Raw genomic sequence first — 26,260 nt, 5'->3', positions numbered from 1 at the left:
TGGAATGAAGAGTTAAAAATACCATAGCAAGTCACAGCAACAGAATTCAAGATGCAGAGGATTGTATCAATGATACTGAAGACAAAATACTAGCCATCACCAATAATGAAATGGAAAAGGAAAAGTAAATGAATGAAAGAGAATGTAAGATTCTTGACAGATATTAGCAAGAGAAAAAAAATCTTCGAATCATAGAAACGCAGAAGAAGAAAAGGGTAAAGGGAAAGAAAAGCTGGTCAAAGAAATAATAACTGAGAACTTCCTGATATCTTGAAAGAGGCTCCTACACAGATTCAAGAGGCCCAAAGCTTTCCATCTAAGACAGGCATAAGACAACACCACTACTACTCAATATAGAACTAGAAGTTCTTGTCATAGTAATTAGGCAAGAAAGAGATACTAGGGCATCATACAGTAAAACATTCACTTGTATCACTTGTCGTCCCATTGATCTTCTATTTGCTCAGCGGGTGCCAGTAACATCACCATTTGTCCCTGTCGTGTGCTAGTGCAGCCCAATGATATTTGCTTGCTACAGGAACAGGAAGAGCCTCAAATTCAGCTGCAATCCGACCTTTCCACACTTGTGGTCAAAGTCAGCCAGCATTTGTGCCGCTTGGCTAATGTTTGGCGTTATGAGATCGATGTCATCAGAGGATCTTCACTCCCATTCCTTCCCATTCCAGTCGTCGCATGATGTTCTCGAGGGTGGCACTGAAGAGTTTCGGTGAAATGGTATCACCCTGCCACTCTCGGAGGATTTTGATATACTGAGTTTGAACGCCCTGTTTGGCTAGGGCTTCGATGACCGTTTCAGTCTCAACAGAAACGAAGGCCTTCTTTAAGTCAATGAACGTTAGACAGAGCGGCATCTTGGACTCTCGCGAAACTTCAATGAGTTTGGTCACTGTGTGGATATAGTCTATCGTGCTGAATCCCCTTTGGAACCCGGCTTGCTCATATGGTTGTCCTTCGTCTAGTGTTCTGCCTATTCTATTCAGGATGACACGAGTGAACAACTTGTAGACGACAGACAGCAGGCAGATTGGGCAATAGTTGCTGATGTCCTGGATGTCTCCCTTCTTATACAACAGAAAGGTCCTACTGGTTTTCCACTGAGACGGAACCTTGCATTCAGACAGGTAGAGCATAAAGAGCTGAGCCAGTGTGCTAACGAGTACTGGCGGCAGACTCTTCAGGTGTTCGAGTCTGACCCTGTCCAGACCAGGTGCTGTATGCGTCTTTACCAACGAAATGGCATGTCGGATTTCGGAAGGTAGGACGTTGGGAACAACATAACCATCCTGCGAAATTTGGTATGTGGGCAAGTGGACATGGCTGTCAAACAGATTCGAGTAGAAGTCGTGAATGATCCTCTCCATTGCCTTTCTGGAAGATAGATCCACTACCCAGCCACTGCCACACTCCAGGCCGCTCTCCGGACACTTGGGCCGAACCTCACGCACGAGTGAAGCCCCACAAAACCAGGTAAGCAGAACTTCGAGACCTTGAACTCTAGGTTCAACGAGACCCGGAAACAAGATCTTCTGTCTGCCTCTTCCAATCCCCGGCATCTGAGGGAGGGGGTCAAACCCAGATGCCCCACCCCACCCAAACCAGATAAATACCTCACCGGCCGACCCCCACTACATCCACTACCCAGCCACCACCACGCTCAAGGCCGCTCTCTGGACCATAAGACACTTAATACCCATTATTTCCGCACCATATTTGATGGGGTTCAAACATGGTGTGAAACATGGTAACACCTCTAAGGGCGATTGGAGGCCGCCCTAAAAGCCTCCATCCCTCTCAGAGAGCCTGACAAGCTACCGAGAGTATCCCGTCCATACGGCAGAGCCTAGTAAGTTACCCGTGGCATGTTCGATATGCCAACAACAGTAACAACAATTGGCCTCATTCACCTGACACCAAAAGAGCCCCCAGTACGCCAGCATTAAGAAAGATGAGCAAGGAGAGGCTGAAAAAATCTCAGAGATGAACTAGACTGCCAAAACGAAGAAAGACTAAAATGATTGTCTGTACTTTCAATGCACATACGCTGGCATCAGAAGCATCCATCGAAGACCTGATGGTGCAAAGAAAAACATTATTTTCATTATTTTCATGTCATGTTACTAAACTTAGAAAACCCTAAAGACTCTACAAAGAAGCCTCTGAAAACAATAGCCTTGTTCAGTAAAGTGGCAAGCTGCCAAATCAATATACAGAAATCCAGCTTTTCTGTGTGCGTGTAAGAAATAGAATTTATTTTTAAATTCCATTCATAACTATAGCTCAAAAAACGAAAAACCTAGGAATCACCTTAACAAAATGCATGAAAAATTTATATAAAGGAAATTATAAGTCACTACTAAAGCAAATGAAACACACACACATGCGCATGCACACATACACACACACAAAACCAACAGAAATACATCTCTTGATCGTCTACTGGAATGACTAACACTGTGAAAATGACAATACAACCCAAAGCACTACACAGAACTAATGTAGTTCCTATAAAAATACCCATGACATGGGGCCGGAGCGATAGCACAGCGGGTAGGGCGTTTGCCTTGCACACGGCCGACCCGGGTTCGATCCCCGGCATCCCATATGGTCCCCCAAGCACTGCCAGGAGTAATTCCTGAGTGCAGAGCCAGGAGTAACCCCTGAGCATCGCTGGGTGTGACCCAAAAAGCAAAAAAAAAAAAACAAAAACAACAAAAAAAATACCCATGACATTTTAAAACGACATAGGCCTAATACTGTTGCAATTTAAATAGAGTAATAAAACCAACCTCCTGAATAACCAAGGCAACCCTGGGGAAAAAAAGAGAGGAACAACTCTCTTTCCCAACTTTAAATTACTCTATAAAGTCATAGTAATCAAAACAAGTGTGATACTGGAATAAAGACAGACAACAGAATACAACTGAGACAGACAATCAATGAAACAGAAATTAGAGTTCCAAAAGAGATCCTCATATATATGCAAAACTAGTTTATCTTTGACAAAGGAATGAAGAATATGAAATTGAACCAACAAAGTCTTCTACAATGATGCTGGGAAAAACTGGTCAGACACACGTTAAAAAAATGAATTTACGGGGCTGGAGCAATAGCACAGCAGGTAGGGCGTTTGCCTTGCACGTGGCCGACCCAGGTTTGATTCCCAGCATCCCATATGGTCCCCCAAGCACCGCCAGGAGTAATTCCTGAGTGCAGAGCCAGGAGTAATCCCTGTGCATTTCCGGGTGTGACCCAAAAAGCCAAAAAAAAAAAAAAGAACTTAGATCACATGCCCTTCTCTCCCAGAAGGGAGCCTTTACATGACACTCACCATAACCATGCTGCAGGACCCTGCGCCAGGCTGTTTCACCCCAGAACAGGGCGAGTGAGACCCCTCCCCGCTCCAAGGGACCCAGCCCCCAAAACCAGCCAACAACCTCCAGAACTCAGCTTCTGCCATGTTCACGACCACTCTCTACATGCTCTGGCCAAGACTCACCCATGAGTTTATCTCCCAAAAAACCCAGGTATGTAGGACTTTGTGACTGAGAACTCTGGATTCAATGGGATGGGGAACGGAGATCCTCCGGGCATACCCTTGTCTCCCGCAACTGGGCAGTCACGCCCATTAGCCACCTCTGGCTAGAGCCAGATAATCTAGTTATTGGCCACCATCCAGATCGTAGGTGGGACCCCTCCCCGCCCCATGGGACCCAGCCAGAGCTGCTGAAAACCTCCAGAACTCAACCTCAGCCACGCTCATGGCCACCATACACACACTCCGGTGTAGCCTCACCCTTGAATGAATCTATTCCTGGACCGCGTGGCCGCAAATTCAAACCACATACCCTACCCATACTCCAAGATTACTATACCACATTTGATAGGGTTCAAAGTAGGAGGCAATCAATCTTAGAGGGAAATGTACACTTTTATTTTACAGATATATATATATTTTATATATATATAATATATATATATACACAAAGTGTGGAAAGGTCGGACTGCAGCTGAATCTCAGCAAAACAATGTTCATGAAAAACGAACTAGTCCCTGACATTCCATTTGCTCTCAACAGAACAAACATCTCCAAATGCAGCAGCTATGTGTCCCTGGGTCGAGAACTCAACATGAGGAACTACTTGGCGCCAGAACTGCGCAGGAGGAAGAGAGCAGCGTGGAACACCTTCAAGAGCATCAAAGAAGTGGTTAAGAGGACAAAGTACCTCCAGCTCCAGGTACATCTTTTCGACTCCACCGTTCTTCCTGCACTAACATATGCCTCAGAAACCTGGGCCCTATGCAAACAGGATGAGAACGCTATTCAGGTATCCCAAAGAGGAATCGAAAGAGCTATGCTAGGAGTATCACATCTCACTCAAGTGAGAGAAGGAATCTGGAGTTCTGACCTCCATCGACGGTCAAGAATCAGGGACGCTGTCTCGTTTGCCAAGGCATCAAACATCAGATGGGCCGGACACGTAATGTGATTATTCAGAGATGACTGCTGGACTAGAGCTGGTACCGACTGGATTCCACGGGACGTCAAAAGACTGCATGGCCGCCCACCAATGAGATGGTCAGACTTCTTTGTCAAAACCCTGAATGAACGTTTGAGGCTCTTCCTGTTCCTGGAGCAAGCAGATATCATTGGGCTACACTAGCACGTGACAGGGACGAATGGAGATATTACTGGTGCCCGCTCGAGCAAATCAAAGATCAATGGGATAACAAGTGATACAAGTGATATATAAAAAAGCACACAAGGCTCAACCTTTACCAACATCTTAGAAGGGCTTAATGGCCCCTGGGTGAAATACAACAATCTTCATACTCTTTCTGCTAAGGATATTTTTTTGTAGTATTTTCAGCAGTTTTTCATATCCAACAATACAAAATATATTATTTCGGTTCTGCTTTGGGGCAGGGATTGGGGTTTGGGATGGAAACATCTGAAATGTGGTGGTGGGAAGGTGTAATGGTGGTGGGATTAGTGTTTGAATATTAAATGTAATCAAATATTGTGAACTACTTTATAAAAATTTTTTTTAAAAAGAACTTAGACCCTTATCTCATTCAGCTTGGTCTCATAACATGGATAAAAGTCTATTTAAAATGTATCAGACTGGGGCTGGCGTTTGCCTTGCACGCGGCCGACCCGGGTTCAATTCCCAGCATCCCATGTGGTCCCCTGAGCACTGCCAGGGTGTGACCCAAAAAGAAAGAAAAAAAAATGTATCAGACCCATAAGTTAATAAATTATATTGAGGAAAACATAGGCAGAAGTCTTTATGGTCTTCAACCTAGAGGTATCTTCAATGATTCAATGCCACTGGCACAGCAAACAAAAACAAACAGGACATTACATTAAGAAGCTCTCCATTGCAAAAGAAATGAAGACCAGAATAAAAAATAACACCCCAGTGCTGGAGCGATAGCACAGCAGGTAGGGTGTCTGCCTTGCACGTGGCCAACCTGGGTTCAATTCCCAGCATCCTATAAGGTCCCCTGAGCACTGCCAGGGGTAAGTCCTGAGTGCAGAGCCAGAAGTGACCCATGTGCATCACCGGGTGTGACCCAAAAAGCAAAACAATAAAAAGAAATAAAAATAACACTCCACAGATTGGGAGAGATTATTGCTACTACTCAGCTGACAAAATAGTTAATATCCAAGATGTAAAGAGCACTTTTATAAGAGTTAACAAGAAAAAAAACAACCCCATCAAAAAATGGGGAGAAGAAATGAACAAAAACTTCATCAAGGAAGACATACAAAAGCATCCGCCCCAACAGAGCCCAAAACCTCCAGAACTCAATCACCACTATGCTCATGGCCAATCTCTACAGGCTTGGATGAGCCTCATCCATGAGTGAATCTGCTGAAAAACTCTGGTATGCAGTTTGGAACTAAAATCTCCAAGCTCTCATGGAGTCGGGGATGGGTGACCTCCCATATTTTCCTGTTCTTCTGGAAGCCTAACAGTGACACCCTCAAACAGCCTCTGGTGCCATATAAGCTAATTAATGGCCATGATCCAGAAACTAACAAATAAATCTTGGCAGAGATCAACAAGCTGCAGAGATGCCTCTGGACTCCAAAGTCACTATCCTGTTGAAAATTTAACTCCAGCTGTATCACCCTATTTAAAATCTTTGAATTCCTGGAGTGCACAGATGCATTTGTACATCTCATACTCTACACACCATTCATATCAAGAGTAGCACACTACATTGGATGGGGTATAAAGTAGAAGGCAACTGATAAGCACACAAGGCTCAAACTGTAAGATCATGTTAGTAAATCTCTTATTCAAGGGCTTAATGGCTCACTTTGAGACACTTTCTTGTAATAAATCTCTTATTAAAGGGCTTAATGGCTCACTTTGAGACACTTTCTTGTAAGGAAACTTTTTTTGATCATTTTCAGTGGATTATTCGTAAGACATAATACAAAATAAATTATTTAGGGACTGCTATGGGGGCAGGCTTAGGTGGTGGTTGGAAAAATTTGAAATATTGGTGGTGGGAAGGTATAATGGTGCTGGGATTGGTGTTGGAATATTGAATGTAGTAAATTATTGTGAACAACTTTATAAAAATTAAATTAAAAAAAGAAGATATACAGAGGGCCAATAGTTTATAAAAAGTACTTATCACAGAAATACAAAATAAATAACGAGGTAACAACCAGTGCTGATGTAGATGTGGGATAAAAGGAACCCTCATGCAATGCTTGTGGGAATGTTAACTGACTGAACCTTTTTGGAAAACAATATGGACACCTCAAGCATCCACATGACCCATCAATTCTACTTCTTGGCACTTACCCCCAGAGCCCAAAAACTCTATTCAGAAAAGACATTTGCAAGACTATGTTCATTGCAGCACTATTAACATAGCAAAACCTGGAAATAACTTAAGTGTGCAGGAACAAATGGATAGATAAAGTGTGGTGTATATACACAATGGAATACTACTAAATTATAATAAAAATGAATTATGTAATTTGCTGTTACATGAACTAATATGGAGAGAATCAGGTTGAATGAAGTAAGGCAGAGGACAGGGGCAGGTACAGAACAATCTCTCTCACATGTGGAATATAAACACAGGAGGGGAATAACAAAGAGCAAGAGACAAGAGAGCCCAAAACTGGTCTACAGAACTGAGCTGTAGATGGAGGCCCTGGGCTGGGAAGTTAGAGTCAAGGGTAGGTGTGGTATTGGAATATTCTGTGAAACCCTATCATTAACAGTATCACAAATCAATGCAGAAAAAAATTTAATAAAATAAAAAAGTCTGAGAAACGGTCACAGTCCAGAGAAACCTAAGGAGACAATGATAAATATTATATACTGATGGGGTCCTGGAACAGTAAAAGCACATTAAGTTAAAAACTAACGAAATCTATATACAAAGAGTGCACTTCAGTCAGCAATAACGAATTAGTATCAGTTTACAACAATCCCTTGTTAACAAATGTAAGATGCTAGTAATAAGAGAAACTTTCTGTTATCCTCTCAATTCCTGCAAAAACCAAGAACTGATTACAGTACTCTTTATAATTTTTCTAGGGGCCGGAGAGATAGTACAGCGGGTAGGCACTTGCCTTGCATACAGGCAACCTGGGTTTGTTCCCTGGCTCCCATATGGTTGTTCACCCAAGCAAACACCAGGGCTAATTCCTCAGTGCAGACCCAGGTGTTTCCCTCCCAAAGGGGAAAAAAAAAAAAAACAGAGGAGTCCGGAGCAACAGTACAACAGGTAAGGTGTTTTCCTTGTATAAGGCAGATTTTAGTTAGATTCCTGGCACCCCATATGGTCTCCTACACCCATCAAGAGTGACTCCTGAGTGAGGAGCCAGGAGTAAGCTCAGAGCACCACTGGGAGTGACACACATATACACACAAAAACACAAGCAAACAAAAAAAATTTTAGGGGCCAAAAAATAGCAGGTAAGGTATTTGCCTTGCACTTAGCTGAACCAGGTTCTATTCCTAGGACAACATAAGTTCCCTGAGTCTTGTCAAAAGTAATCTCTGAGCACAGGTAGAAGACTAAGCCCTAAGCACTGCTGAGTGTGGTAAAGTAGCCCCCAAGCCCCTGCCCCTTCCCCCAAAACTCTGACAAAATAAAAAAGTACTTTTAAAATGACAAAAACTGGCAGATTATAATATGACTATATTACTACAAAGAATGAAGAGAAAAAAAGAAAAAAACTCCCTGGGGTCAAAGAGATAGCCACAAACATACAGGTGTTTGTCTTACACATGGCCAACTACAGTTCAATTCCTAACACCATATATGGTCCACTAAACACTGCCAGGAGGGATCCCTGAGCAAAAAGCCAAAAATAAATTCTAAGCACTGCACATATTGCTCAAAAAATAAAACAAAGCCTCCTCATGTGAAGGTATTTGTGGCTTAGCGTAGAAAAAAAATTCTATTGACAGCATTAAACATGAATTTATCTCCATCAACCTGAGAGAAATAAATGTTGTGTACTTGGAATAACTGTATTAGAGTGACTATGTGACTCTGGTGATGATGAAGAGTGTCACACTAGTTTTTTTTCCCATGAAACCAAAGTATGAAACAAACTATTCCTTAAGATTCCAGGTTTTTATTTTGAATGCTTGGTTATCACATTTTAACATTATTTTAAAAGTGAACCATGGGCTAGAGATAGTTCAAGGGTTGAAATGCATGCTTTTCATGCAGTAGATTCAAGTTCAATGTCCAGTACCCCATGGTCCTCCAAGCACCACCAGGAGAAACCCTCAAAGCAATAATCCTAAACTAGCCCCTGAGTTAATACTAAGTATGACCCAAAAATTACAAATATATACTTATAAAAACATAATTCAACCTCAGATACCTCATATGGATTAAGAATTATGATTAATCTAACAGAAAAAACCCTACATTCTAATTACTATGATTTAAAGTGTATATGTGTGTGTGTCTACATATATATAAAGAACTAGAGCGATGGCACAACGGGTAGGACATTTGCCTTGCATGTGGCCAACTCGGGTTCAATTCCTCCATCCCTCTCGGAGCCTGGCAAGCTACCGAAAGCATCCTGCCTGCATGGCAGAGCCCGGAAAGCTACCCATGGCGTATTCGATATGTGAAAAAACTGTAACAAGTCTCACAATGGAGACGTTACTGGTGCCCGCTCGAGCAAATCGATGAACAATGAGACGACAGTGCTACAGTGCTACAGTGATATATATATATGTATATATATAAAGTCAAAGGAATAAATGAGATTTTTTTTCAATTGTCTTAACAAGTTATTCTTCCTTAATTGAACATATGTTCAGTTGTAGCAGTATTTTCAAGCAAAATATGTGATACATTCATCACACAGGAACCATATAATATTTATAAAGGAAGAAAAATTAACATGTTTTAAAGTTATAGTTTCTTATTTGAGGACTGGGGGAGGGGTGCTTGGGCCATAACTGGTTGTGCTCAGGGCTGACTCCTGGAGGTGCTCACGGGACCATATGTGGTAAAAGTGATCAAACAGAAGTCAGCTGCAAATAAGGCAAGTGCCTTAACCATTATATTCTCTCTCTGGCCCTAAAGTTTTGGTTTAGACAAATATTCAAGCAACTAATTCATTCAAAAATAATTCCTGGAGCAGGGAATGGTACTCAATAACAGCATGCATGTTTGAATGTGTGAAGACCTGCACTCAACTGCCAGCACCACAAGAAAATTCAAAATCGCCAATAGTCAAGTCTAGGCCTTTGTCACATGAAAAATTTTCCACATTGCTAGTCATCAGGGAGATGCAAATCAAAACAACAATACCATCTCACACCACAGAGACTGGCACACATTCAAAAGAACAAAAGCAACCAGTGCTGGTGTGGATGTGGGGAAAAGGGACGCTACTTCACTGTTTGTGAGAATGCCGACTGGTCCAGCCTTTCTGAAAAACAATATGGACAGTCCTTCAAAAACTAGAAATTGAGCTTCCATATGACTTCGCAATACTACTTCAGGGAATATATCCCAAGGATGCAAAAAAGCACAGTTGAAATGACATCTGTACCTATATATTCATTGTAGCACTGTTCACAATAGCCAAAATCTGGAAACAACCCGAGTGCCCTAAAACAGATGGCTGGTTAAAGAAACTTCGGTACATCTACACAATGGAATGCTATGCAGCTGTTAGGAGACATGAAGTCATGAAATTTGCTTATAAATGGATAGACACGGAGAGTATCATGCTAAGTGCAATGAGTCAGAAAGAAAGGGATAGACATAGAAGGACTGCACTCATTTGTGGAGTATAGAATAAGATCACACAAGGACAGCAGATACAAGGGCCAGGAGGATTCACCCATAGCTAGAAGACTGCTTCATGAGGGGAGGGAAGGAGGCAGATGAAATAGAGAAGGGATCACTAAGAAAATGATGGCTGGAGGAATCAGTTGGGATGGGAGATGCATGCCGAAAGTAGATAATGGACCAAACATGATGACCTCTCAGTGTCTGTGTTACAAGCCATAATGCCCAAAAGTAGTGAGAAAGTATGGGGAATATTGTCTGCCATGGAGGCAGCGGGAGGGTGGGAAAGGGAGGGTATACTGGGATATTGGTGGTAAGGAATGTGCACTGGTGGAGGGATGGCTGTTTGATCATTGTGAGATTGTAACCCAAAAATGAAAGGTTGTAACTATCTCATGGTGATTCAATAAAATTTAAAAAAAAAAAAAGTCTAGGCCTTTGTGATATACAAACAACAAAGCTTACATTCTAGCAAGCAGTGAGAGGTGCAAGAAAACTAACATAATAGTACATACATATGTATATATGTAAGAAAAAGAAAAATAAGGATGATAAAGATATAAGAGGATAGGCAGGTTTAAGCATTAAGTGTTGTCAGTGCAAACCTCATATAAAATGATATTTGATCAAAGATTTGAAGGGAATGAGTTAGCCATATATCTATCTGGAATAAGGGCATCAAATTATCTGGCTAGTACATCAGCTTGATTTAAATAATTCCTCTATTAGAAAATAAAGAAAATAACATGTTACCTCAACAGCATTAAAGAATCTTGCATTTGGTTCGATTATTTCTACAAATATAAACATTCCTTCATACCTTTTTCATTTCATTTTCTAAATTTTCCTCCTCTTGACCTTCAGACAGCCTTCTCCTTAAATCAGCTATTTCCCTCTCTGCAGATTCTCGATACTGTGCCCACTGTGTTCGCTCCTGCTCCAGCCTAAGGTGAAACTGGTGCTCATAGTCACGAACTGTTTCTACAAAACACCACCAAATATGTCACGTTTAAATTCTGAAAGAAAATGTCTGGCACACTAAAATTTAAAATGTAGAAAGTGCTTAAAACAAATTTCCAGAAATGTTATTAATCATGGGGAAAAAAAAAAACCATTTCATTATGTGTAGAATCTTTGTAAAGGGCTTTAAATCAATGTCTCTCATCTTCACAATAAACATATGCCACATTATATTTTACAGATTAAGAAATAGTAAATATCCTAGTCAATGTTTAATAACCAAAAAGCAGAACTAGATTTCTAACTCCAAAACCTATGTTCTTTGGCACTGGACATTATGGCTCCTAAGACACATACAATTTGTCACTACAATTCAACTACCTGAAGAGGAAAAAGATACATTTTTGAAATATTTCACTGTAATCCAATACTCTAAATTGAGACAAGTTCTGTAACATTTTTATAAAAATGACTTTATCTTAAAACACTGTGACAAATATTGCTGGATATACATTAATTTCCATACCATTTTTCTTACTAACAAGTCCTCAATTTCGTTAGTCAATGAGCCAATGAAATGATTATGTTTTTGTGTTACTTTTACAGCTGTGAAAAATAACATACTCCAAAAAAGAAGGAGGTTGCATGATAAATATTCAAACAATATTTTTTTTTGCCTTCCTAATGCTTATTAAAAGGAGCAGCAGTCATTTTTTTTTTCAATCACAGAACACTAGGAAGCTGAAAACTAACAACAAATAAAGAAATAGGAGCCTCAGATATTGGTAAGACTATGAAACCATTATAGCCATCAATTGATTACCTACCTCTGACTTTCATATCCTGGGAGAAAAATGTAAAACCAGGTAATTGAGTAAGAGCCAGGATTATTATTATGAGGTTTGAAAACACCCTTAGGTATTAACAACAGAAACAGTGGGCTATAGAGATAGCACAGAGGCTGCTTGCCTTTCACGCCACCAAGTCAAGTTCAATTCCCATATCATCCTCAGAGCCCTACCAGGAGTGATACCTGAATACAAAGTCAGAGGTAAGCTATGAGCACCACTGGGTGTGGTCCAAAAAACAAAAACAAAAACAAAAAATAGGGTAATCTTGCTGACTTCTTACAAAGGACACTAACACAATGATACACAACTACAAAGAAGTCCCTCTCAACCACCACGCCCCCCCGCAAAAAGTCATTATTTCATACTTGTAATATTAACTATTTCAGGAACTCCTAAATAAGTTGATTCAGCAGTCACCTTATTTTATTACGTTATCATCTCAGAAAGGCCGAAAGTAATTATACAGCAGTACCAACCAAAAAAAATAAATGACTACTATTCTTTAGACAAAAGATCACAAACTGGCAGCCCATAATGCCTATTTTAATATACAGGCCTTTCTATCTTACCAAATGCAGTCAGGATTTCACTTACAAAATCTGAAATTTTTTTCCTGAAAAATGCAAAAGATATGGGACAGAAGCGAGTACAGCAAGTAAAGCGCTCATCTTGAATGCAGCAGACCCAGATTCAATTCCTGGCACTGCATATCCTAACCAAGTAACATCTGAGCACCTTTGGGTGTAGCCCTCCAAAAAATGAAAAACATCCCCTCATACCTGATCCCCAAAAAGAAAGAACTATGACAACATTGGACTAAAAGGGAAATAATTAGTAAGAACAAAGAAGTGTCAATAGTAACTTGACTCTTTACACAGGAGATCACTCCAGTTTAATATACTCCCTATTCCCACAGGTTTTTTTTTTTTTTTTTTTGATTTGGTTTCCTTTAAGGAACACAACTGGTGGTGCTCAGGGTTTACTCAGCTATGAATTCAGGGATCACTCCTGGAAGGTTCAGAGGACCATATAGGATGCGGGGATCGAACCTGGGTGGCTGCATGCAAGGCAAGTACCCTACCTGCTGTACTATCTCTGGCCTCCCAATACGGTTTCATTTTTTGGTATTTCTTTTGTAGCACCCATAAAACCCACTTACACTTCCATTGGCTTCTCTTCTATTTTGAAAATGATGACTGAAAATTTGTAGATGACAATATAAAAAGAAATGAAAACTCAGTATATACTCTAAGATCCCTGAAATGAACTCAGAAATTCAACAGAATCTATCATCTTAGAAAACTGTAAAACAGGGTCCGGGAAATAGTATAGTGGGTAGAGTATTTGCTCTGCACATGGCTGGCCCAGGTTAATTCCTTGGCATCCCACATGGTCCCCCAAGCACTGCCAGGGGTAATTCCTCAAAGCAGAGCCAGAAGTTAACCCCTGAGAACTGCTGGGTATGGCCCCAAAACAAGCAAACAAAAAATAAAACAAGTCTAGTTTTTTTTCTTTACCTTTCATAACAGCCTGAAGTGAAGCAACTTCTTCTCTCCACTGCCTTTTCACTTCATCTATTGCTTCTTGTTTGGTATTCTCAGAAACTGTGGCAATGGCCTTAATATTCTCCATCTCTGCTTGGGCTTCCCACAGCTGTGTCCGTAGATGTCCTAAATCATCTTGTGCAGCTTGTAACACTGCATTTTGTCTCTTCAAATCCTCTGAGAAAAAAAATTAAACAACTTTATATTAATGAGGGATTCTTTTTAAAACCAGACTGACATTCTAATGAAGAAAAAAAAAAGCAAGCATTAAACTTATAATGTTACTGTTCTGTTTTGTTTTGGCTACACCAAGCAATACTCAAGGACTACACCCAAGGAATGGTGCCTGGAAGTCATTTCTGGTAGTGCTTAGAAAACTAAGGCAGTGCTAAGTTTGTACTCTAGTCCTTTGCATTATTCTCTCTGATCCATAAAGCTAACACTCTAACAAAGAAAGTGAAGAAAGTAGTATTAAATTTTCTTAAATATTTTTTTACTTAATCAAAGAGCCATGACTTACAAATTTATTGATAGTTGAGTATTAGGCATATACTATTTCAACACCAATCCCACCACCAGTGTCAACTACTATTGTTTCCATAATCCATAACACTGTTCACTGTTCACTGTCATCCCGTTGCTCTTTGATTTGTTCGAGGGGGCACCAGTAACGTCTCTCATTGAGAGACTTATTGTTACTGTTACTCCATACTCTCAGTAGCTTGTCGGGCTCTCTGAGAGGGGCGGAGGAATCGAACATGGGCGGAGGAATCAAATGCGTGGAAGGCGAACACCCAACCGCTGTGCTATCACTCCAGCCTGGCAAGCTACCAAGAGTATGGAGCCCGCGAGACAGAGCCTGGCAAGTTATCTGTGCATATTGGATATGCCAAAAACAGTAACAATAAGTCTCTCAATGAGAGACGTTACTGGTGCCCGCTCAAACAAATCCATAACAAAGAAAATAAAATCACATTTATAAAAGTAGGACTGGACATCACAAATCTATTAATCATCTAACCACATTCCATGCTGCTCTCTTCCTCCCGCACAGTTCTGGCACCAAGTCGTTCCTCATGTTGATTTCTCGACCCAGGTACACATAGCTGCTGCATTCGGAGATGTTCATTCCATTGAGAGCAAATGGAGCTTCAGGGACTAGTTCGTTTTTCATGAACATCGTCTTGTTGAGATTCAGCTGCAGTCCGACCTTTCCACACTCATGGTCGAAGTCGGTCAGCATCTGTGCCGCTTGGCTAATGTTTGGTGTTATGAGAACGATGTCATCAGCGAAGCGGAGGTGGTGTAATTGCCGACCGTCTATCTTCACTCCCATTCCTTCCCATTCCAGTCGTCGCATGATGTTCTCGAGGGTGGCACTGAAGAGTTTAGGTGAAATGGTATCACCTTGCCGCACCCCTCTCTTTTACATCAATGATCACTTCCTTGTAGAATGGTGAGATCCTGGTGGTGAATCCGCAATACAGCTCTCGAAGGATTTTGATATACTGACTTTGATCATCCTGTTTGGCCAGGGCTTCGATGACCTCCTCAGTCTCAACAGAATCGAAGGCCTTCTTTAAGTTGATGAACGTTAGACAGAGCGGCATCTTGAACTCTCGAGAAACCTCAATGAGTTTGTTCACTGTGTGGATATGGTCTATCGTGCTGAATCCCCTTCAGAACCTGGCTTGCTCGCATGGTTGTCCTTCGTCTAGTGTTCTGCCTATTCTATTCAGGATGACAGGAGTGAACAACTTGTAGAGGACAGACAGCAGGCAGATTGGGCGATAGTTGCAAATGTCGTGGATGTCTCCCTTCTTGTACAACAGAACGGTCCTACTGGTTTTCCACTGCGCAGGAGGAAGAGAGCAGCATGGAATGCATTCAAGAGCATCGAAGAGGTGGTTAACAGAATGAAGAACCTCCGACTCCAGGCACATCTTTTCGATTCCACTGTTCTTCCTGCACTAACATATGCCTCAGAGACTTAGGCCCTATGCAAACAGTATGAGAATGTTACTAGGGTATCCCAAAGAGGAATCGAAAGAGCTATGCTGGGAATATCATGTCTCACTCAAGTGAGAGAAGGAATCCGGAGTTCTGACCTCCGTCGACGGTAAGAAATCAGGGATGCTGTCTCGTTTGCCAAGGCATCAAAAATCAGATGGGCCGGTCATGTAATGCAATTCAGAGATGACTGCTGGACTAGAGCTGTTACCGACTGGATTCCATAGGACGTCAGAAGACCTCAGGCAGCCCACCAACTAGATGGTCAGATTTCTTCGTCAAATCCCTGAATAAACTATTTGAGGCTCTTCCTGTTCCTGGAGCAACCATATATCATTGGGCTGCACTAGCTCGTGACAGGTTACTGGTGCCTGCTCGAGCAAATCGAAGATCAACGGGACTACAAGTGATACAAGTGATCTAACCACATAGTTAATACTTTAAGCTAAAATTGGGCTTTCACCCACTGGTGAAATACATTTTGGGTCTACTTACTTAACCTTCTAGCCTCAGTTTCCAGATCTTAAAAAATGGTTAATATCCACCTCGTGGCCTGGAGAGAGAGACAGAACAGCCAGGAAGGTGCTTTCCTTGCACACAGGTAACCCAGGTTTAATCCCTGTCACCAAATATGATCCCTGAGTGTAAAGTCAGAAATAATTTCTGAGTACAACCAGGTGTGCCCCCCCCAAAAAAAAAACAAAGAGAAAGAGGGGAGGAAGGGAGGGAGGGAGGGAGGAAGGGGGAGAGAGAGGAGGGCAGGGGAGAGTGGGAGTGGGGGAGGAAAAGGGGGGAGGGAGGGAGAGAGGGAGGGAGGGAGGGAGGGAGGAAGGGAGGGAGGGAGGGAGGGAAGGAAGAATGAAAAAAAGACCTACAGTATACAGTGTATTCACAAAAAGAGTTATTTCTATGACCAGCACAGATATCAATTCCCTGGTTGCTTAAGTTCCTTCTATATAAAAATAGCATACTATGTGCAGATAATCTTTGTACAACTACCAATATACTCTAAATCATCCTTCTATCACATGTAATAGTTAACACAAGTCAAATAATGTTACACCATATTGTTTAAGGAATAATGAAAAGATTTTTTGAAGTCTGGAGTCAGAGAACCTCAGACCCTATTCTAGGGAACCAGATGGCACCAGGAATGGAACCCAGGTCTCCCACATATGAAGTATACATTTCAGCTCATTGAACTACTGCTTCAGCCCCAATTTTCTTTTGAATCAAAAGAATATTCTAGGGCCAGAGTGACAGTACAAAGGTTAAGGCAGTTGATTTGTACCTGGCTGACTATAACTTAATCCCTGGCAGCATTTATGGTCCACCAAGTACTGACAGGAGCAATTCCTGAGCACAAAGCCAGGAATAGCCAAAGCACTGCAAAGTGTGACACACAAAAGTAGTATTTTTATATACACCGGACCTTGTCCCAATGTCCTTGCACAAAATATTTTCTGTTTGCTATCTGTCTAACTTTATCCTTTGCCATCTAAAAGTCACAACTCGGGCCAGAATGATAGTACAGTGGGTAAGATGCCTTGCACAGGTTCAATCCATGGCTTCCCACAAGGTCCCCCCGCACACTATCAGGAGTAATTCCTGGGGACAGAGCAAGGAGTAAGCCTTGAGCACTGCTGGATGTGGTCCAAAGTCCAAAAACCAACCACCACCACCACCAACAACAACAAAGTCATAGCTTTTTCTTGTTTTGTTTTATGAACCTGGTGGTGCTTAGGGATTACTCCTGGCTCTGGCTGGCTCTGTACAAGGCAAGCACACTGGCTTATATTTCTCTGGCCCCATAAACTTGTGTTTGAACATGCAAAGTTATCAATTTACTGAGCACAACTGAGTCATTTGGTCATTTGGTCAAAGCAGAAACACCTTTATACTTCGCTGCTGTTTGGGCCACAACGTCAGTGCTCAGGGTGTACTCTTAGATCTGTGCTCTGGGATCACACCTGGCAGGGCTCAGGGAAACATATGTAGTGGTGGGGATCAAACTGGGGTCAGCAGCATGCAAGGCAAGCGCCTTAGCCTTTATACTATCTCTTTGGTCCCTGACAATACCTTTCTACATGAAAACAAATGTAATTGAAAAAATGAAATACACTGGGGCTGGAATGATAGTACAGCAGGTAGGGCATTTGCACAGTCAACCCAGGTTTGATCCCCAGAGTCTAATATGATCCCCCAAGCACCACCAGGAGTAATTTCTGAGTGCAGAGCAGGGAATAACCCCTGCTCTTTTGAGGGTAAGAGAGATAGTTTGATTCCTGGCACTGCATACGGTCCCCCAACCACCACCAGGACTGATCCCTGACCTAGAGTGAGGAATAACTCCTGAGCTCTATAACCCAACCCCCCCATCCCACATAAATACCTAATGTCTAAAAATTGTGTTAAGTGTGTGACTAGAAATGACTCCAAAACTGCATAAAGACAAGTACATGCATCCACAAAGAAGCATGTGTGGATTAGAAAATGGTTCAAAAAGCTAGTGCACGTGCTTTGCATGTATGAGACCAGGGTTCAATCTCCAGAACTCAATTGTCCCCTGAAGTACATTCCAGATCCAAGGGTGTAATATTAAATAAGCTACGTTTTTCATTTGTAAATTGCGAAGATTTATAAAGACACTCAAAAGCTATGAATATAGTGCATCCATCTTTTATACACATATCCTTAAGATTCCCTATCAACATCACATTTCAATACCCCATTTATAGAAATACTTTAAAATGAGTCCCAGAAACTGTATCATCTAACATACTACATACAAAGCTCTAAAACATGCACTAGTTGTATACATTGTTTTTGTAAACAGTGCCACCATTGGGAGAAAAACCCAAAATAAACAAAATTGTTTAATATAAGAACTAATAGCTATAATAAAATTTCTACAACTATGAATCAGAAAGATAGTACAGGGGTGGGGCCGGAGAGATAATGCAGCAGGTAGGGCGTTTGCCCTGCACTCGGCTGACCTGGGTTCAATCCCCGGCACCCCATATGGTTCCCCAAGCACTGCCAGAGTAATTTCTGCGTGCAGAGCCAGGAGTAACCCCTGAGAATCGCTGGGTGTGACCCCAAAAGAAAAAAAAAAGATAGCATAGGGGTAAGGACACAAATGTCTTGTATGTGGCTCACACCAGTTGGTCTCGAGAATACCACCAAGAGTGACCTGTAAGCAAAAAAACCACAAGTCCCTGAGAACTGCTGGATGTGGCCCCTCAACAAAAACAAAATTCTACAACTGCCATTAAAAAATTTGAAAATTTGTTTGAATTAAGATCCAGAGTCAAGGACATACTACAGAAAGAAAGGCATTTGCTTTGCTTGCAGCCAATCCTGTTTTCAATCACTGGTACCATATATGGTCTGTCCCCTGGACCAAACCAGAAGCAAGCCCTAAGAGAGACAGGATGTGATCCATCTCCAACCCCACCCCTCAAAAGATTATCCAAACTAGAGTCAGACACTTTGGAGCAGGGCAGGGCTCAAAAGGTCTCAGATCAATTCCCAGCATAGCATGGTCTCCACTTCCAAGCAATCAGGTGTAGTCCTGGAGACACCTAGCACCACAGGATTTTGGCACTGCTTTGGAGGACCCTAAACAGAAAAGTTTCTATATTGGGCCTTATATGCAGCCTGAGTTCAACCCATGGCACTACAAATGATCCCGAAGCCCCACCAATGTGCAAAGCCAGGAGTAAACTCTGAGCACAGTGAGGTGAGACCCAAAATAGAAAAGAGAAAATAATTGAGACACTGACACTTAGGTGAGACCCAAAAAAGAAGAGAAAAAACTGAGCCATCTCATTTGGTTACACTAATACTTTATCAAATACTTCAAAAGCTGAAACAAATACAATACCTGTCAAAATGAATACCTATTACTAACTTCACCAACTTTTAATATTGTTGCACTATTTCAATTAGAAACTAAACCTATAGGACTAGAGAGATAGCTCAGCAGGCTAAGTACACAATTCCCATGCAGGAGGCTTGGACTCAGTCCCTATCACTGCACAGTTTCCTGTATAGTACATCAATCCTTAGATGTGGCCCGGTAGGGGAGGGGAGAGGAGTGAAAGGGAGGGTCTTCATACTGCTGGAGGTCACCCCTGAGTATCACTGGGTATAGCAATCCCTTTGGCCAGGGATTCAACCTAGGGTGTCACACAGTCTCTCCTGGTAATCTATATCCACTGCTTGGAACTTTCTGAATAGAGACCACCACAATGCAGGAGAAGATGCAATGGGATTTGAAAACTGGGCTTGGGAGCCTGGGAAATAACTCAATGGGTTGAGCATATGCTTTTTCTTGTTTTGTATGTTTTGGTTTTGAGGCCAAAACTGGCTGTGTTCAGAGGCTATTCCTGGCTGTGTACTCAGGACTGACCCCTGATGGTGTTCCAAGCACCAGAACTGGTACAGGGTCTATGCGATACAAGAAAAGCACTTTAATCCCTATACTACCTCAACAGGACTTGGCAGAATTTTGCTGAGAATCTTAGCACCTATTTTTTAACTTGTGATGTCTGTGTTGGTTTTGGTATCATGGTAACAGCCATGATAAAATGAAAGTCTCTTCTTATCTTTTAAAAAAAAAAGAATTACTTATTTTCACTCTACTTATATCTTTGCTTCTAAAATGTGTCAGCTACTGGCTAGAGAGATAGTACAATGAGTAAGTTACTGCCATGCACACAGACTACCCAGGGTTCAACCACCAGCACCCAAGCCCCACCACGAACCCCTGCAAAAAAAAAAAAACAAACCCTGAATTACATGTATCAACAGCAATAGAATCTTGCTTCATTAGCCAGTTAAGTCAATTTCATATTTGAGATTCTGGGCCACTCCAGGAAGTGTTCAGGGGTATGTATGGAGTACCAGGGATCAAACTAGGATCAATCCCTAATGAAGGCAAGCATCTTACCCCTTTTATTATCCCTTTGTCCTCTTCCCTTCTTGTGGATCACATTTAGTACTTTTTCAACTGGATTTAAACCTGAAGTTTTTGTTTACTACTAAGTCTTTAGGTCTGTTTTTCTATTCTTTTACTACTTCCTTTTGCAATAAGTCAAACATTTTAATTCCTTGCATAATTGTTCCACTACATTTTGTTATTTCCTTACTGGCTATTCTAGGGTTTACTGTATATACCTTAACAGAATTTACTTCTGATTTACATAAACATTTCCAGTGAAATAAAGAAATGTCACTCTCCTATTTCCTTTTCCGGTACCTGTGCTATTATATACATTGCCTTCCATGTTACAAATCTTATTGCTTGTTACTATTATTTTAAGTAAATAATACTTAAAGAAGCTGTAAAAAATGTAAATGGAACATTTATAGCATGTGTTATTTTAACTCCTTATTTACTATTTCTGGCTTCCTTCACGGGATTATTCCATATTACAAGGGTTAAAGTACCTATCTTTCACATGGCTAACCCCAATACCACACATAGTCTTTTGAGTACTGACAGGAATGACCCATGAACACTAATGCAGAAGTACCCTCTGAGCACTACCAGGGGTAGGCCATTTAAAACAAAAATCCTCCCAGCCAAAAACAAAACAAACAAACAAAAAAACACACCATAGCGACAAATGTCATCTTAGCTCTTTTTACATCTACAATTTCACTGCTAGTAAATTACTCACATTAACCAATCTCTAGAACTGTCAGTTAAACAACACATTTCCCCTTCCTCCAAGCTCCTATCAACCACATTCTAATCCTACTCCTATAAATTTAAGTTTCTTGATACTTCAAGTAAGTGGGATCATATATCATTTGTCTTTTCCTAACTTGCTTATTTCACTTTTTTTGTTTTTTGTTTTGGTTTATGGGCCACACCTGGCAGTGCACAGGGTTTATCCTGGCTTTGCTCAAGAATCATACCTGGCAGGCTCAGTAGGCCATGTTGGGAATTAAACACAGGCTGGCCACGTGCAAATTATGCTCCCTAACTTCTATACTATCTCTCGGCCTCCCTTATTTCACTTTTTAAAGTACCATACTTGAAATTTTCTATTTACAACTGCTTCAACTCCTTGAATCAGATTCCAAATAAAACTCATACTTTAGTTAGTTGATATGTATCTTAAGTCTCCTATTTTATAATCTTCCCTTCTCTTTTCATCCTGGAGTGCATTTGTTGAGAAATTGTCTTACAGAGCTCTGTCTTGATTTTGCTAAAAGCACACCTAAAGTTTCCATCTGTAAACCTGGTATCATATCCATTTATTCAGGTTCCGTGTTTGTCAATACAGTTTCTATAACTTTCTTCTATAAAGGTCTTAAACATCCTTTTTCATTCAACTGAATGTACACTCTAATGTTTTTGTCTTTTAATTGCTTCATATTTTTCTCTAATTATTGGCATAGAGAAACAGTCACTCTTCTATTGATCTTCATTCAAACAATATTGACAGTTTTCTCATTTTTTGGTCAGCCACCACTCCCAGCTCTAAACACAAAGGTTGCTCCTGAGAGTGCTGGGTGAGTAAACCCAAGCCTCTTCTATGCAAAGTGCATGCTCCAGCCCACTGAGCCATCTCTCATGAAAGTGATTAGTTTTCTTTAAGTCAATGAACGTTAGACAGAGCGGCATCTTGAATTCTCACGAAACTTCAATGAGTTTGGTTACTGTATGGAAATGGTCTATCGTGCTGAATCCCCTTCAGAACCCAACTTGCTCGCATGGTTGTCCTTCGTCTAGTGTTTTGCCTATTCTATTCGGGATGACACGAGTGAACAACTTGTAACATTCATTACCACACTTAAAATTTTTTTTTAATTATTGTTTGTTATCTTTCTAGATATACTGGGTTAGAAAAACTCATGGCAAGTAGCTTGACCTATTTGTTTCAGACAAACCACAGCTGGCAGTGCTCAAAGGTGGTGCCTGAGATGAGACCTGGAGCTCCAGCCCACTATATTATCTCCCCAGTCCAGTAGATTGATTTTAAAAACAAAAACAAAATTTAGTCTTCTTTGAGACGAGTGTAGGAAATTGGATGGAGGGGGTACGGTTTTGGCCCACACCCAGCTATGCTCAGGGAATCATTCCACACCCAGCTATGCTTGGGTGGTGATGGGGGACTATAAGCAGTGCCAGAGATCAACCTTGATCTGCAAGGCAAGAACATGTACAAAGCAAGCACTTCACCCCTGTACTATCTTTCAAACCCCAAAGCAATTTTTAAAAGTGTACCACATTTTCAAAAGTGCACATTTTTAACTTCTTGAGTACAGAACTCCTAGAACAGTTTTTTTTTTTAATTTTGGAGCTCAGTTTTATTGATTTCATCCAGTCAACAGTTGTAACAAATGTATAAAATAACTCTCATGCACTTTTAGCAAAGTCTCCTTATAATCCTTTTGTTTTTTTAAAAAAATGTCAAAACTATTTAATCAGGTACATGCAAGTTCATGATTACTACTTTTTGTGGACTGTTTGATTATGAAATAGTTTTTATATCCTTTAACATACTCATCTTAATCCTCAATCTTGTCATTATCACCTCATTTTTTGGTTTGTCTTGGGGCTACACTCAGCTGTCAGTTCCGGGCTGATTCCTGGCTCAGTTCTCAAGAATCACTACTGGCAGGGCTCAGGGTACCATCTGGGTTGCCAGGGATTGAATCTGGGTCAGCCACTTGCAAAGCAAGTACCTTACCCAACTATTGTTCTATTTTTTAAAAATCTGCTTCTAGTTTTGGTGTTATTTCTTTCTCCGCCCCCACAAGTCATTTACTTTATTTTGTTTTTTTTCTACTATTTCTCATCAAACTGAGAACTCTAGAATCTCCTTGTCTGTCTCATGTAATAAGCTCTTACTGCCTGTGACTGATAATTTACAAAACACAAACACTTCTTATAGTATCAAGTTTTGTACTGAATCGAAATTGGTTAAAAGAAAAAGCCGAATTAGAAAATAATTTCCCAAGTTCAAAAGAAAAGCAACAAAGGTTTCAGAAATATTTTTATAAAATTCCTAGTCAAGCTGGGAAAAGAATGGGTACAAATGTAAAAAGCAGTATGAAAAATTCAAAGATAATCATCTCTTTTATTAGCATTCCTTGTCACCGTATGCAGCTGTTTGAACTTTTCCCCATAAATAGAAGTGTGGTTATTACAACACCAAAGCAAAGACCGTTCCTAGTGGAGAAAATATCAGTATCTGGACTTCTAAAGTTACCTTGACCTAGTTTGCTGAAAGATAAAACAAAAGCCATTGCGTACATCCAAACCATGCTGCTTACCTTTATCACCTGTGACAAATCGTAACAGATTAGGTTTGTGGCTGGAGCCTAGTACAGTGGGTAGGACGCTTGCGGTGCACATAGCCAATGTGGATTCAATATCTGGCATCCCATACGGTCCCCCGAGCCTTGCCAGGAGTGATTCCTGAACACAGATCCAGCCTCCAAACCATAAATAAATAAACTATAATTGATAATGTAACTCCTTTAAGAATAGAGGGCTTGAGGTCGTATTCATTTCCTCAGAATTTTATATAAAACTCAATCTTATAATGTCAAAGAAGAAAACAATAAATTTGGGTCAGAAAGACAGCTCAACAGGTTGGAACACCTGCTTTACATGAGGGAAGTCAGGCTCAATCCCTGACACCACATAGTCCCCTGAGTACCCTGGGGTCAATCCCCTAACACTGAACCAAGTATGACCTGAACGAGAGAAAAAGAAAAGGGACAAAAATAACATTGTATGGGGGTAAAGTGCTTGTCTTGCCTGACCACCAGGCACCACGTATGATTCCGCAAACACCACCAGGGGTCACTCCTGGGACAGAACCAGTCATAGCCCTTGAGCACTGCTTAGTTCAGTTCGAACAAACCAACCTCACCACACAACACCCCCCACCTCACCACACAACCCCCCACCACACACACGGTGGGGGGGGGGACCCCCGTGGGGGCGGGGGAAGAGGGGGAAGAAAGAGAGAGAGAGAGAGCGCTTTAAAAAAATAAGTCAAGGGGCTGGAGCGATAGCACAGCGGGTAGGGCGTTTGCCTTGCACGCGGCCGACCTGGGTTCGAATCCCAGCATCCCATATGGTCCCCTGAGCACCGCCAGGGGTGATTCCTGAGTGCATGAGCCAGGAGTGACCCCTGAGCATCGCCGGGTGTGACCCAAAAAGCAAAAAAAAAAAAAAATAAAAATAAAAAAATAAGTCAAGGAAAATCTACTTTGGCAAGGAGAGAAGAAAAAGAATATGGACAAATTTTAGACAAAATATGCACAAAATTAAATTTTAATTTACTAATAATCAAAGACTGAAGAAAATGCTGCAAAAATTAGGATTGGAAAGATAATACAATGGGAAGGGAAATTGCCTTGCATACAGCTAACCTGGGTTTGATCCCTGGCATCCCATATGGTCCCACAATACTGCCAGGAATAATTTCTGAGTGCAGAGCCAGGAGAAACTCCTGAGCATTGCAGGGTATGGCTCAAACCCACCTCAGCTCCCCCCAAAAAGTTGCAAATGATGATCCAGTTATAAAATTATTGATGCAAGAAGAGAAAAAAAAAACCGATATCACTTATCTCATAATGAATTTGAATTGGCACTCAAATAAGCTGCAGCCTTTTATATTAGAGGCAATACAGTCAATAAATATTATTTTTCTTTTTGGGTCACACCCGGCGATGCAGAGGGGTGACTCCTGGCTCTGCACTCAGGAATTACCCCTGGCGGTGCTCGGGGGACCATATGGAATGCTGGGAATCGAACCCGGGTCGGCCGAGTGCAAGGCAAACGCCCTACCCGCTGTGCTATTGCTCTAGCCCCTCAATAGATTTTTTTTTTTTTTTTGCTTTTTGGGTCACACCTGGCGGTGCACAGGGGTTACTCCTGGCTCTGCACTCAGGAATTACTCCTGGTGATGCTCAGGGGACCATATGGGATGCTGGGAATCGAACCCAGGTCGGCCGAGTGCAAGGCAAACGCCCTACCTGCTGTGCTATTGCTCCAGCCCCCTCAACAGAATTTTTAACGATGCTTTTGGGAGGGGTTGGAGCTCAGGAGTAAAACACTTGCCTTGCACAGGTGAGGCCCTGAGATCAACACATAAATAAAATGCCTCATAAATTCAAGGTGAAAAAAAGTTTTAGGGGTCACAGAGAGATGGCTCAAAGGAATGGAGCACATGTTTTCCATGTGAGAGACCCCAGTTCAATCCCTAACACATTATGGTCCCCTCAGCATTAAAAGAAGCAACCACCAAGCACCAAACTGGAGACAGATCTGTGAACTGCCAGGTGTGATCATATACCCCCCACCATTTTTTTTTTTTTTAAGTATTAACAAGGGCCAGAAAAGCAGCTCGATAGCATAAGCTTTCCAAGAAGGTGCCTTTGGTTTGATCCTGATCCAAAGCACTGTATATCCCATACAGTAACACAGGGAATGACTCGCCAGCACTTCTGGGGATGGCCCAAAACAAATTTACATGATCATAATAAAGAACTGAACAGAAGTTGCTTCTAAGGATACTAAACAAATATTCA

General features: G+C 41.4%; 1 protein-coding gene across 1 annotated transcript in view; it reads right to left on the bottom strand.

Moving 5' to 3' along the window:
- Positions 1 to 26,260, bottom strand: part of RABEP1 (rabaptin, RAB GTPase binding effector protein 1) — a 116,985-nt gene that overhangs the window by 61,453 nt on the left and 29,272 nt on the right. Inside the window, exons 3-4 of the mRNA XM_055133825.1 lie at positions 13,658 to 13,861; positions 11,150 to 11,310 (exon numbers count right to left, since the gene is read on the bottom strand). Of these exons, the coding sequence (XP_054989800.1) occupies positions 11,150 to 11,310; positions 13,658 to 13,861 (365 nt within the window). The remainder of the gene's footprint in view (positions 1 to 11,149; positions 11,311 to 13,657; positions 13,862 to 26,260) is intronic.

This window comes from Sorex araneus, chromosome 3 (genome assembly GCF_027595985.1).
Source record: "Sorex araneus isolate mSorAra2 chromosome 3, mSorAra2.pri, whole genome shotgun sequence".
In the NCBI taxonomy this organism is placed as follows: Eukaryota; Metazoa; Chordata; class Mammalia; order Eulipotyphla; family Soricidae; genus Sorex; species Sorex araneus.
Note: the sequence above shows the minus strand (reverse complement) of the source record. Positions and strands in the feature narration are given on the sequence as shown.